General features: G+C 42.7%; 1 protein-coding gene across 2 annotated transcripts in view; it reads right to left on the bottom strand.

Annotated features, from left to right (window-relative positions):
* Positions 1-245: 245 nt before the first annotated feature.
* BMPR1B (bone morphogenetic protein receptor type 1B) overlaps positions 246-14,958 on the bottom strand; it is a 193,832-nt gene continuing 179,119 nt past the window's right edge. For both annotated transcript variants that reach the window (XM_083367837.1, XM_083367838.1), the window contains 4 exons: positions 7,871-8,168; positions 6,254-6,429; positions 3,859-3,989; positions 246-1,286 (listed from right to left, as the gene is read on the bottom strand). In XM_083367837.1, coding sequence (XP_083223963.1) covers positions 1,161-1,286; positions 3,859-3,989; positions 6,254-6,429; positions 7,871-8,168 — 731 coding nt within the window. In that variant the 3' untranslated portion in view covers positions 246-1,160. The remainder of the gene's footprint in view (positions 1,287-3,858; positions 3,990-6,253; positions 6,430-7,870; positions 8,169-14,958) is intronic.

Here is a 14,958-nt window from a genome sequence, read left to right on the forward strand (position 1 = left end):
ATTCTGAAATATGCAGACATTTGCATCTTGGCTCAAAATCTTAAATAATATTATCCTTTTTCACCTAAACTATGGGATTCTGGTAAGGGATTAGCACTGTCCGATTTATATATATATTTAAAAATAAATAAAAAGAAACATAGAGAAAAGTTTTTTCTCTAGGAACATTTCTATCAACACAGTTTATTTTAACTCAATTACCTTAAGGCAAAAGGTTTTTAATGCAATTTTGGGAACAGTTTCATTTATCATTGAAATGCTAGTGAGAATACACAAGTTCAACCTTTAACAAATGTTCTGTAAGACATTCCTTTCAAAACACGAGTGTAAAATGCCAAAAAGTAGTCAAAATGACCCCAAGGGCACAGGCCTCTGTCAGAATAACTTGCATAAGTCCCATTAAGTGAATAACTATATTGTGATATCACTCTCATATTTCCAGGAGTAGAGGATACACCCTGTGGGTATGACCAAAGCCCATGTTTCTACAAGTATCATAACTTGGAATTGGCCAGTAAAAATTTGTTGTGATGACATGTTCCTGCAAGTTTCGTTAAAAAGTTATGCACGGTAACTGCATGACAATATCTTGTATATTCAAGGCACTGCTTGGTTGCAATTTCATGGGCGAGCCTTTTTTCCAGGTGTAGCATGCATCCTACATAACAAGTTAAAATTGGATTTGGATCATTTTAAGAGTGCAACAATTTTTTCTATCAGTAGAAAGTAATAGGACTTTGGATGCAATTTTGCTTTTTTGTTTTTTTAGCGTTAGAAAATAATTCTTTCCTTGGACTTTGTAACTGCAATGATTCATTCCCATGAAAATTAAAAACTTCCAAATATTAATAACAATATTAATAATAAAGGCTTTCACAGAAAGCAGCATATATAGTCTAGAAACAAATTATCGATACATTTGCTTGCTTCAATCTCCAAGGAGGCTAAAAGTCTTCTTTGTCTGGTCATACAGGAACCAAAAATTCTTGACTGAGCCACGTTTCTTTCCCCTGGAAAGGTTTCTGCCCCAGTGTGCAAATGCTTCGCCAAAATCTGCATTCAAGGTTCATATTACTGAAGGCATGTCATTCTTCTTCCTGTCTCTTTGAGACACAGAAGGAAAGTCCATTTTTTCTGAGCTTTAGCTTTTGTTAGCTGAATCAAAGCTTAATGTCCTGTGACTCTGACATTTTGGCAAGTGTTTTCTTTACTCGCAGGGCTGTCAGCCGAGAAGCCGGGTTGTGAGCCCAGCATTCAGTCATTAATTTTCTCATTTGTCGTAGGCACTATGGGGAAAAAAAGGTATATATATATATTAATCTCTCTCATATCAAGAATATTTCAATGGCCAATATTACATATTTGGAGTTATAGACGGAACACTTCAATGTGACTGAAAAATCTATTCTAAATAAAAGAACTCCTGTGAGCAAGGAAATTTACATGAACAGTTGAATTATTTGCTCTTTGATCTGATTATGTAGCTATTACTAAATCTTTGTGTATAATTCTGTTTAGACTTGGCCTCTGACAGATTCCCATTCTCCTTCAAAATGAGACTACATTTGTTCTCAAAGCATTTGATGGTTTTACATCAAAATCTGTGAAGATTACACCGAAACTTTCTAAGATAACCGTATTTAGGACAAATACCGTGTTCTCTTCTAACATGTATTCAATGGCATCATCTCTCTTAAAATGTTGGGGATAGGAAGATATTTCAGGGGCTGGTTTGAACTTATAATAAGAAACCTGCAACTTATAGAAGGTAAGTACTTAGTTTCATGCTGTTTTAAACCCGAATTTCCAGGTTAAATTGCTGAAGATTACAAAGAAGTCAGAAAATGTAGTAAATAAACATCTCTGTGGAATTTTTGCAATTTATTACATTTTTTCCACTTTTTTAAAAAAACCCACTTTGCCTATGCTTCCACCATCACTCACTCAAGATTGTTTACAACTCTTGCCATTTTTAAGTCTTTTTAAATCTAATTGCAGAATACTTAAGCGAAGACTGCTATTCCCAAATCACAGCTGTCTCCTACAATAATAGCATTACACTGTACCACTTAACAAGATTAATGACCTCTGCATAGCATCACCATAACTGTTGGCAGATTTGTCTGCAATACATCAATTACTGGTCTACTGATTCCAAAACACAATTTTGCTTCATTATAAATTCTCAGTGGAAAGTGTAGAGACTACTTTCCACCTCCTCCCCTAAAGGAAAATATCAGTATATCAGCTTCAGAAAAGCAATTTCCCATATTAATTTACAAAAGTGGAAATAAGGAGCAGAAAACTCACCGCATTCCCAGACTATCTTTTGCAAAGCTACTATGCTATTTAGTCAGCTTGTAAAATACTGTATATATGTATCCATATTCTACAAAGAATTTAGCTAGGACTGTATCTGGGAGAATATAAAGGGCACTTAAAAAAAACCAATCCCCTAGATTCCCTCTTTGAAAAGTAAAGGTAAAGGTAAAGGTTCCCCCGCACATGCGTGCTAGTCGTTTCCGATTCTAGGGGCCGGTGCTCATCTCCGTTTCAAAGCCGAAGAGCCAGCGTTTGTCCGAGGACGTCTCCGTGGTCATGTGGCCAGCATGACTAGACGCCAAAGGCACACAGAACGCTGTTACCTTCCCACCATAGTGGTCCCTATTTTTCTACTTGCATTTTTACATGCTTTCGAACTGCTAGGTTGGCAGAAGCTGGGACGAGTAACAGGCGCTCACTCTGTTACGCAGCACTTGGGATTCGACCCACCAAACTGCCGACCATCTGATCGAGAAGCTCAGCGTCCTAACCCACTGAGCCACCGCGTCCCTTTTTTTGAAAAGTAGGAGATCCTTATTATCATATGATCCAGTAGTTATCCAGCCCAGGTTCTCATCTTCCTACTTATCAATCCAATTCCTTATCACATAAATTTTGGCCATTCTAGTTAAGAATTCATAGGGTTAAGATTTCCTCACAAACCCAAGTTGAAGAATTAGACTAATCCAGTCAACAGTGTACTAAAAGCTAGCCATGCCTAGAAGTGGGTTGGATGGTTGTTTTGTTCATGAGAACAAACTATTACATTTTTTCAAGCAAATATGTCAAACCACGGGTGTATAAAAGTTACAAATACGTTTACTGATTAAGGTAACAGTACTCTTAAGTTCAACAACAATCCATCAATGCTTTAGAAGGCCCTTTTCTACTTCCTTTTTCCGGGATGTCTTTTTTTAAATTTCTAACTCTAAGCCACACCTCTGGTTTTCCATTATGATTAGGATTAGAATCTATTTTTTGTGCCTACATTTTATTAAATAATTTTCAAAAGTATTCAGTACAGGTAGTCCTTGACTTACAACAGTTCGTTTAGTGACCGTTCAAAATTACAACAGCATTGAAAAAAGCGACTGGTGACCTGTTTTCACACTTACGACCCTTGCAGCATCGCCATGGTCACGTGATCCAGATCCAGACGCTTGGCAACTGACTCATATTTATGACGGTTCCAATATCTCAGGCTTATGTGATTCCTCTTTTGCAACCTTCCCTCAATGGGGAAGCCAGATTCATGTAACAACTGTGTTCCTAACTTAACACTGCTAACTGAACACTGATTCACTTAACAACTGTGGCAAGAAATGATGCAAAATGGGGCAGAATTCACTTAACAAATGTCTCAGCAACATAACTTTAGCGTTCAATTGTGGCCCTAAGTCGAGCAGTACCTGTAACAGATTGACTGAACAGAAAATACTTCCCTTATTCCTTTTCTTCATTTTAAGCACGTGATTCAATTTTTAAAAAAAAAAATACACAAAAATTTTCAATTTTTTTTAAAAATGGTCTCCTTACCTCATCACTACTCCATCTATTGGGAAATGAAGGCCGTAATCTCTTGATGCATACTATTTCCCTCATGTCTTCATATGAAGGGTCACTGGAAACAAGGTCATGATAAGGAAGCTGATATTCCTCAAAAATACCTAGCAGGGAAAGCATTTGGCAAATATATAAATTATGTCCAATTGAACATTCCTGTAGGGTTAAGAACTTACACATTTAACTAAACTCAACATAGATATGGATAGCAGCAGGGGGGGAAAAATCAACCTATATTTTATTCTGATCAATAGAGTGCGAGAATTTATTGTAGAAAGTTGCTCTGGAAATCAAGAAAGACACGTAGTGATTCTTTGAAGCAGATTTATCAATTCACACCTATAGACAAAATCTTGCCTAACTGAAGCAGACTATACCTACATGAAACAAATACTCTGGGAACTATTGGGCAGGGGCTGCCTTCACCCCTCCCTAATTATCCGTCATCAAAGATGATGAGCCTTTGGGGCGCAGTGGTTAGAATGCAGTATTGCAGGCAAACTCCACCCATAGCCTGGAGTTCAATCCTGATGGGGCTCAGCCTTCCATCCTTCCAAGGTCAGTAAAATGAGGAACCAGATTGTTAGGGACAATATGCTGACATTTGTAAACTGCCCAGAGTGTGCTGTAAAGCACTGTGAGGCAGTATATAAAACTAAGTGCTATTGCTAAAGCTGAAGGCACTTTTCCAGTAATCTGTTTGTAAATTTCATGGCCAAACCTTTAGAAATAAAATTAGCAGCTGGACTTTTCCAAGATTAATCTGTCCTCTGATTTTTAGTAGTTGAAAGTGCTACCAAAACGCCCAACTTCCTTTTTTAGGTGACTTCAGATTATTAGAATAGATCAACATGCTATGCCCCTTTAAAAAGGATACTACAATATGCCGATTTCAGTTTACAAACATTTAAACAATCATAAGAAAAAGAACAGAATAAAGTAAAAAAAAAATTAGGGTTAGCATTCCAAATCTTCCTGAATCCAGACTTATTTTTCTATCAGGATACGTGTTCCCTCCTACACACATGCAGGCTTTCTAAAGCCAAATAACACCTGTAGTGCCTATATTTCTGCTCTTAAATCTAATCTCCTTGTTAATCATGGTACCTAAGTAAAATCAACCTCGTTGTATTATTGCTCAAACAACAGCTGTGCTCTTACTTTAGCAGTAATTTTTATAACCACAAGAGTTCCCATAAATGAACTCCAAATTCCCACTACAATTATGAAATATAGCATCTTTAAAAGAGTCTATTAAAATAGAGAATAAATCTTTATGGGCTAAGTAAGACCTTCCAGAAAAGGAATAATAAGTCCCAAGAGTAGAAAGGGACTTAGTTTAGTGCCACCAATTATTTTTGAAAAGCTATTATAATTCTTTTTCTTTCTTGTTAAAAAAAACAAACCCAAAAGTTTTCTGGAGAATAATTTGTGTTAACCGGTTGCAGCAACAGTAAATTTTATGGCACCTTAAAAATCTAACTACAGGTAGTCCTTGGCTTACAAAACCCATTTGTTTGGCAACCGTTCGAGGTTACAAGGGAACTGAAAAAAAAAGACTTACAACTGGTCCTTGTACTAATACTCCAGTATTAGAGACCAAGTGCCCCAAAACTGCCCCACCCCATCCCCACCCACAGGGCCACCTGCTGCCTCCATGGCCCGCTGCAGATTGCCTAGGCAGTCCTGCAGCACCAATGGTGGCCACGCCCTCTGCCCATGCCCTGCAGCAGCATCTGCGTGTGACGGGGCACAAGGGTGGAGTCTTGTCCCTGCTGCCCAACTGCCATGTCCTTGGCTGCGCTGCTCCATGCAGGACGCACCCTGGGGCAACTCTCCTCCGGAGGGGCTACTGGTGAGGAACGGGCTGTGGGGGGAGGCGGGGGCTGCGGGAGAAGGCGGAGCTGAGGCAATGGCACACAAGCCCACAGAGAGGCTCTGAGTGCCGCCTCTGGTACGCCTGCCATAGGTTCGCCACCACTGTTATAGTCCCTGCAATCAGATGATCAAAATTTGGGCTTTTGGCAGCTGGCATGTATTTATGATGGTTGCAGAATCCAGGGATCATGTGAATGCCATCCGTGATCTTCCCAGCCAGCTTCCAACAAGTAAGTCGTTGGAAGAAGTCAGACTTGCTTAACAACCACATGGTTAACTTAACCACTGCAGTAACTCACTTAACAGCTATGGAAAACAAGGTGGTAAAAGTCAGGGGTGACTTGTTTAACAACTGCCTTGCCTCAACCCAGTGGTGGTCGTTAAGTCGAGGACTACATGTAATACTTTCCAACGTGAACTTTGCGCTGTAGATACTGAAAGCTGATAATGTACTATGTTAAAGGCATGCAGCCATGCCTAAAATATTTACCTCCGGAAACACATCTTCTTGCTATTTCCCAAAGGATAAGTCCAAAGCTGTACATATCAGCCATAATATATGACTGAAAGTGATTGCGATTCAAGCTTTCATCCAGCACTTCTGGGGGCATGTAACGTTTGGTTCCCACTCTGGTGTTTGGTGGGATGTCCACTTCATTTGTATCACTGTAAAACGGGGGGGGGGGTTGTTTAAAGACACAAACATTAAGTATGCAAGCAGTTTCTCTTCAAAAACCAAAACTGCTATTAAGAGAGAAACACCCACTCCTTTTCAAATTAAAACTGTATCCGTGCAAGCCAGAATTAACAGATAATCTCAACGGAAATTATTCCTACAGAGAAAGCTTGTCAGTGTTAACCAAATGCTCATTTTTAAACACGATCCTTACCTAATATTACATTAACCGTTCAATGGCAAAATTCAGAATTCTGCAGATGCTGGAGATTTTTCTGAGAGTTTGCGGGCAAAAAATTGGACTTCTGATGCTGGCGTTTATAATTTTATTTCTCTTACAAGTATCTTAAGGTGCCTCAGGTGCTAAGGCTTTCATGGAGGCTAACAAAAAAACTAAAGAGTTACTCTTCATAATCTTAAAGAAGATATACTGTGGATATAAGGTACATAGCTAATAACCATCTATATTAATGTGTCTGCATCAGAATCAGAATTGAGATGGAAGGGACCTTGGAGACGCAATACCATTTCAGACAAATGGTTCTTCTTAAAAACTTCCAGTGATGAAGCACTTACAACTTTTGAAGGCAAGCTGTTCCACTGGCTATTATTCCCACTGTTAGAAAGTTTCTCCTTGATTCCAGGTTGCTTCTCTCCTTGATTAGTTTCCATTCATTGTTTCTCGTCCTGCCTTCTGGTGCTTCAGAAAATAAGTTGACTCCCCTTGTCTTTGTGGCAGCCCCTCAAATACTGTAATACTGGTATCATGTCACCCCTAGTCCTTCTTTTCACTAGACTAGACATACCCAATTCCTGCAACTGTTCTTCACAAGTTTTAGTCTCCAGGCCTTTAATCATCTTAGTTGCTCTTCTTTGCACTTTTTCCGAAGTCCTGACATCGTTTTTGTAACATGGTGACCAAAACTGGATGCAGTATTCCAAGTGTGGCCTTACCTCACATGCACCTGTGCTGTGGCAGTATAATTCAAACTACTGAAGAGACAGTGTTCATTTGAAAATATATTAGTTGAAACTGGTTTATTCTTGGGACACCACAAAATGCACACACTCTGCCACTCTACTCCTTCTAGTGCAGACATGTCAAACTCGCAACGTCACATGACATTGCGAGACATATCGGGACTATTTTGCCATTGCCGGCAATGGGGTGGGCGTGGCTTCCGGATGACGCATCCGGCCTGCAGGCTGGCAGTTTGACACCCATGTTCTAGTGGGTAGTATGATCATAGGAGAGCTTCAAGCGACCTTCTGAAATGGTACTTCTCAAAATTATTCACTCCTACCACAAAAGACTGGTTGCTAGAGAAGATGAACAGCATTTCAAGGAACTATATAACTTTTCCCTTTTTTTCTCTTTAAAAAAATGTTTAATAGACTTAGCTTCATTAAGGCATGCAGTATTTTACCCACCTAATGAATTTAACTGCCAGACCAAGATCTGCTACACAGCAAGTTCCATTTTTCTTCACCAGAATGTTTTTACTTTTGAGGTCCCGATGAGCAATTGCTGGTTTGCCTTGGGTGCTGAAGATCTCAGTATGCAAGTGGCACAGTCCACTGATAGAGGAATATGCCAATTTCAGCATTGCTTTTGTATCCAAGGTAGTAGATTTTAGATAATCATACAGAGATCCATTTTCATGATAATCAGTGATAAGATAAAGCTGTGTCCAAGATCCGGTTCCTTTAATATCTGCAGCAATGAATCCTGTAAGAGAAAATTAAAACAAGACTTTTCTAAAAGGTAAAGGTAAAATGTTGCCCCTATCCAATCATGTACAACTCTAGGGAGCAGTGCTCATCTCCGTTTATTACCTGAGGGATCCATCATTGTCTGAAGACACTTCCGTAATCATGTGGCCAGCATGACAACATGCCAAAGGAGCATGAAACACTGTTACCTTCCCACTGAAATGGTACCTATTTATCTACTCGCTTTTGTATGTTTTCAAATTGCTAGGTAGGCGGGAGCTGGGGCAAGTAATGGAAGCTCACCCCATCACATAGCACTCAGATTTCAAACCCAGCTTTCCTGCTGACAAACTCAACTGCTTTAACTGCTGGTTCATTGTGCCCCCTTAAGACTTTTTCTAATATAATTAGTAATTTTAAGAAACAGAAAACCCAGATTCCCTAGCTAGCACATAAACATTTAAATGGCATAAAATTAAATAAATACAATAAATCCTTAGCATTGCAATGCAGCACCCTATGCTCAGTACAGTTCATTAGAATGTGATAGATTCTGAATTCTTTGTATTTAATTCAAAAGTACATTAATATATTAAACTGTATTCATCTTCCAACGCTGTTATCAATACTTAAGGTTATAAAGAGATTGTAGGACAGGTTTGTATTAGAGTAAGATTAGCAGCCAACACATTGTAAACGTCATCTTTGGTGTCCAATATATCTGAAAAAATATTAGGTAAAGGTAAAGGTTCCCCCGCACATGCGTGCTAGTCGTTTCCGACTCTAGGGGCCAGTGCTCATCTCCATTTCAAAGCTGAAGAGCCAGCGCTTGTCTGAGGACGTCTCCGTGGTCATGTGGCCGGCATGACTAGACGCCAGAGGCGTGCGGAACGCTGTTACCTTCCCACCGTAGTGGTCCCTATTTTTCTACTTGCATTTTTACGTGCTTTCGAACTTGAAGTAGCCGAAGGACCACTCGGGACGACAGGCTATTTAACTTAAAGGTTTATTTAGAGCAAGACAAGAACAGAATAACTTGCCGGCTTTTTATAGCCGGCGGCTGTCAGTGAGGGCCAATCAGGTTTGTCTATTTTGGCGCCGCGTCTTCCTCGTCCAATCCACGTCGTCTGTGTTTGACAGCTCCTGCTTCCGCATGGCTTGGTGTTTTGACAGCCGCAAGCTGTCAGTGGTTGCGCCTGCGCCCTGCGAGGAACTTTGACAGCTGTCAAAGTTCCCGTGTGTTCTTCTGTCAACACGGTTTACCTCATCGTCTGACTTGTTAACTTATGTTTTAAAGATATTAAAGATGTTTCTACATATAATACACCCCTTACCCCTCCCCTGGATCGTTTCTACCCCCTTGATTGTTGGACCCTGCCCACTGGTAGTCCTTAAGGTAGGCGGGGGCCCTTCGGTTTCTGTCGGAGCGTCGTGGAAGAGGGGCGATGTCTGGTTGTGCTGGCATCGCGTCTCTTAGTCCTTCTTCGTCTTGGTTAAGCAACGGTAGTATTCCTGGGGTTTGGGGGTCATGTTCCTCCAGTTGGGGTTCTGGGGTGTGTGGTGGTTGTCTGGGTCTGAGTTGGTCTATATGGCGGCGTAGATTGCCGTGAGTTTGTGTGGATATGAGATAGGAAATGGGTCCTGTTTGTTTAAGCACTGTCCCCTGGACCCATTTGTTTTTATCTGTATAAGATCGTGCCCATATCATTTGGCCTTGTGTGAGTGTACGGTTTGGTTGTGGTTGCTCGTTTTCTTCCGGGAACGTGTCAGGATGTAGTCTGTCGAGCCGCGTTATCAGCCTTCTCCCCCATCTTAGTTCCGCCGGTGATTTGCCCGTTGTCGTGCATGGCGTTGCGTGTTGTGACATTAGGAACTGGCTGAGCCGCCGCTGCCAGTTCCCTTTGATGAATTTTTTTAAAGCTTCTTTTGTAGAACGCACCATAATTTCTGCCATCCCGTTCATCGATGGGTGGAATGGTGCAGATGTAATCAGCCTAATACAATTCTTCATAGCGAAGATCTGAAATTCACGAGAGGTGAATTGAGGCCCATTGTCTGAAACTATGGTGTCTGGGAGGCCGTGTGTGGCGAATATTTTCCTTAGGGCTTGTATTGTGGCTCCTGATGTAGTTTTTCTAAGGGGAGTGACTTCTAACCATTTAGAATAACTGTCAACTACAATTAGGAAACTTTGTCCCTGGATAGGTCCTGCAAAATCTAAGTGTATGCATGACCATGGATTTTTTTGTCGTTTCCCATTTGTGAATTGGTGCTTGGGGTGGTTCGTTCCGTATTGCTTGGCAAGTGTAGCATCCTCCCACGTATTTTTCTATCTCTTTGTCAATGCCTGGCCACCATACATAACTCCTGGCTATTGCTTTCATCTTGACAATGCCAGGATGTCCCTCATGTAGGATGTCTAATGTTTGATTTATGTTTTTGTTAGGTATTATGACTCGATTTCCCCATAGCAGGCATCCCCTATGCGTAGATATTTCATTTTTCCTGTTAAAGTATGGCTGGAATTGGGAGTGTGGGTTTTGTGCTGGCCACCCTGTTGTGGTCCATCTGAGAATTCTGCTGAGAATTTTGTCTTTAGCTGAGTTGTTAGCTATGATCTTTGCCGAGAGGGGACAGTCTGGGAGTTGCGTAATTGCTAAAATCAGGCCGGCTGGGGCTGGGTCTGGGTCCTTGCTAGGAATTGGCAGTCTGCTGAGACAGTCTGCATGTCCTAATTCCTTTCCTGGTTTATGGATTAATTGATAAGAATAGGCAGATAAGAACGTGGACCATCGAAGTATTCTCGGGGAGAGAATCTGAGGTGTTATTTTATTCCACGTGAATATCCCTAATAGGGGTTTATGATCTGTGTATATAGTGAAGGGTCTCCCGTAAAGGTAGTCATGAAATTTTTTAACCCCTGCGACTATTGCTAGGGCTTCTCTGTCTATTTGTGCGTAATTTCTCTCTGCTTTTGACAGAGTACGTGAATAAAAGGCTATGGGTCTTTGGGTGCCGTCTTTATATACATGACTTAATACTGCCCCAATTCCATAGGGAGATGCGTCGCAAGCGATGCATATTGGTGTATCTTCTCGGAAAAGGGTGATCGTAGAACTATTGCAGATAATCTTTTTTAGTGATTGGAAGCTATTTTCCTGAATTTTGGTCCAGGACCAGGCAGTTCCCTTATCTAGGAGTCTATGCAGGGGTTCTGCGATAGTGGCTTTATGTGGAATGAAGGCATGATAAAAGTTTAATAGCCCTAAAAAGGCTTGGAGTTCCTGTTTATTCCTGGGGCTTGGCGCAGTTTGAATAGCCCTTAGTTTTTCTGTAGTAGGGTGGATACCTTGACCATCTATTTTGTACCCTAGGAACTCAGTGGATGTGACTCCAATGGAGCACTTTTCCCGCTTAAGTTTGAGGCCGGCTTCTCTGAGCCGGCTCAGCACAGCTGACAGTCTGTCAGCTAGATTTCCTTCATTTTCTCCGGCGATGAGAACATCGTCGAAGTAGGGGCAGACCCCAGGTAGTCCTTTCAGGGTTTTCTCCATGATACCCTGGAAAATACCCGGGGCTGCAGATATGCCGAATTGTAGCCTTTTTACTTTAAACGCACCGCGGTGGGTGACAATTGTCTGGGCTTCCGCGGTGTCATTGGTGACAGGCAGTTGCAAATACGCCTGCGTGAGATCAAGTTTGGCGAAAATGACGCTGGAGCGGATGGAAGCAAAAACGTCCCTTACCGCTGGCACCGGGTAAGCATGGGGGCTGAGTGCTAAGTTGAGGGTCGCCTTATAGTCCGCGCATAATCTTATTTCCCCGTTAGGTTTTACCGGGGTGACTATTGGGGTCTCCCAGCTTCCCCCTTCCGTAGGTTCAAGTACCCCGAGCCCTACGAGGCGCTCTAGTTCCCTTTCAATTTTTTCTTTAAGGGCAAAGGGCACTCTCCTAGCTCTTATCTTAATGGGTTGGATTGCTGGGTTTAACTGTAAAGAGATGGGGGGACCCGTGTATTTCCCTAATGTGCCATCAAAGACGTCTGCATACTTATTGCAAACGGCTTCGAGACTGGGTGATTGTACAGTATTTACCCCCGTTATGGCGATCCCTAACGGCCCGAACCAGTTCAGCCCTATCAGGTTGGTGCGATTTCCGGGCGTTACCAGCACTTCTAGGGGACCCTTTGAAAGATTTGTACTCTACTGTCACCTTAGCCCTCCCTTCCAGAGGAATAGGGGTTTTCTGGAAGTCTGCTAGGTGGACCTGGGTTTGCCTCAGAGGAATTTTTTCCTTGCCATGTTGACAGATCTCCTGATATGTTTTAAATGAAATTAGGGAGACTGCTGACCCTGAATCCACCTCCATGAGGCAGGGCACCCCCTGAATTTTTACCCTGATCCTAACCCTTGAGCTTAGGCTGTTTACCCTGTCAATTGTTTCTACCAGGCCCCCTGGCGTATTTCCTCTGTTGGCCTGGGTAGCTGGCCTACCTGGGGAGTTGGCCTCCAAATCATTGATGTTGTCACGGCCCTTGCTGCGGCACACCGGTTTGATGTGGCCAGTCTTCCCACAATTGTGGCACTTAGCATTTCGGAACCGGCAGCTTCCTCGGGCATGGTTGCCCCCGCAGCTGGCGCAGGCGGCTCGTTGCTCGTAACGCGGCGGTGGCGGAGGGGGGTTCCTGGACCTTCGGCGGTCCGAAGTGTCGCTTCTCCTCGGTTGCCTGCGTTCCATTCTGCGCTGCAGGGCTTCTCCGTCGGTGAAATCCACCGACTCTTCGCTGTCGCTGAGGGCTGCACTCTCTTGGAATACGGTCGCTGGGTTCTCTAGGGTCGTGGTAGTAGGCTTCTTCTTGTGGTTGTACTTGCAGGCCATGATTTCTCTGGTCAACTCTGCCAGGCTCATGTCGGTCTTGGATGTCAGCTTCTTCTGTAGGCGTTCGTCCCTCAGGCCGATCACCACCTGGTCTCTGATGCGGTCTTCTAGGTCGGGGAAGTGGCAGTTCCGCGCGGCGTGTCGGACCCCAGCGATGAAATCGTTTGCGGGTTCGTCTGGCCGTTGTTTCTTCTGGGCGAATTGAACCCGCCAGTACAGTTCGGATCGGGCTGGCATGTAATGCTTCGTCAGCTGGTCTACCAGGTCTGCGTAGGATACCTCGGTGATGGGAACCGGGCTGAACAGCCCAACGGCAGCGTCGTAGACGGGGGGTCCGCTGATGTATAGCAGCGCCGCGGCCTTTGCTCGGTCATCGGTGATTTTGCTGACAAGGAGGAATCCCTCGACCTGGCCCAGGTGTGATTGCCACCTTTCGGGATGTCGGGTGTCGAATTCCCTCACGCGGCCGAAGTTTGCCATGTCGTCCGGTCCTGGGTCTCGCTCCGTTGGAAGTTAAAACTTCCCGTGACAGCTCTGGCCGGGAACTCTCTTCCGCGGCCGTGACTTCAGCTCTGGAGCGATCCCACCTGCGTCGCCAGTGAAGTAGCCGAAGGACCACTCGGGACGACAGGCTATTTAACTTAAAGGTTTATTTAGAGCAAGACAAGAACAGAATAACTTGCCGGCTTTTTATAGCCGGCGGCTGTCAGTGAGGGCCAATCAGGTTTGTCTATTTTGGCGCCGCGTCTTCCTCGTCCAATCCGCGTCGTCTGTGTTTGACAGCTCCTGCTTCCGCATGGCTTGGTGTTTTGACAGCCGCGAGCTGTCAGTGGTTGCGCCTGCGCCCTGCGAGGAACTTTGACAGCTGTCAAAGTTCCCGCGTGTTCTTCTGTCAACACGGTTTACCTCATCGTCTGACTTGTTAACTTATGTTTTAAAGATATTAAAGATGTTTCTACATATAATACAGAACTGCTAGGTTGGCAGAAGCTGGGACGAGTAACAGGTGTTCACTCTGTTACACGGCACTCGGGATTCGATCCGCCAAACTGCCAACCTTCTGATCAGCATCCTAACTCACTGAGCCACCGCTCAGTCTCATCTTAATATCACAATATCACATACTTCATAGTCTTTTAGCCATTAGACAGTCTATTTTAAAAATAGTTTTTATTCTAGGATTCTTATTCATATAATTTACAATAATTTTAATTCTGCTCAGTCACATCAGGAAAACTAACGCTTTTATTTATTTGCTATGTGATCTTTACTAAATAGCATTTGCTTCTGAACTAATGAAAGCTTCTGTAGAGGAAGATCTGGAACTATCAGTATCTTCTTTGCTTTTTATGCAAGGATTTCAATTTTTTGTGACAAACGCAGAACATAGTCCCGTACTATAAATCTTTGAAATCTCACAAGAATGCTAGATTATATGAAAAAAAAGAAAAGAAAATAGAAGCCCAGCTATAAACAGGTTCAGTTGCAAGCTTATATTCAATGATTAAAAAAAGCCTCAAATACTCATTTTTCCTTGAAAAGAAAATGGTAAAATTTGAAATAAAGATAATAGCCATAGAACTAGCACTTAGACTTATATACCGCTTCACAGAGCTTTACAGCCCTTTCTAAGCAGTTTACAGAGTCAGCATATTGGCCCCAACAATCTGGGTCCTCATTTTACTGACTTTGGAAAGATGGAAGGCTGAGTCAACCTTTTTTTGCTGGTAAGATTCAAACTGCCGAACTGCTGGTAGCCAGCAGTCAGCAGGAATAGCCTGCAGTACTGCATTCTAACTATTGCGCCAGCAAATATATTATTTTTTCTTTCTCTTTTAACTTTCTGCTTGAAAGCAATGCTCAACCCCATGGAAAGGGTAACCTACCTCAAGCTACAATCAGGCTGGAAAACAAAAGTGAATAATTAT

The sequence above is a fragment of the Vipera ursinii genome (genome assembly GCF_947247035.1).
Source record: "Vipera ursinii genome assembly, chromosome: 7".
In the NCBI taxonomy this organism is placed as follows: Eukaryota; Metazoa; Chordata; class Lepidosauria; order Squamata; family Viperidae; genus Vipera; species Vipera ursinii.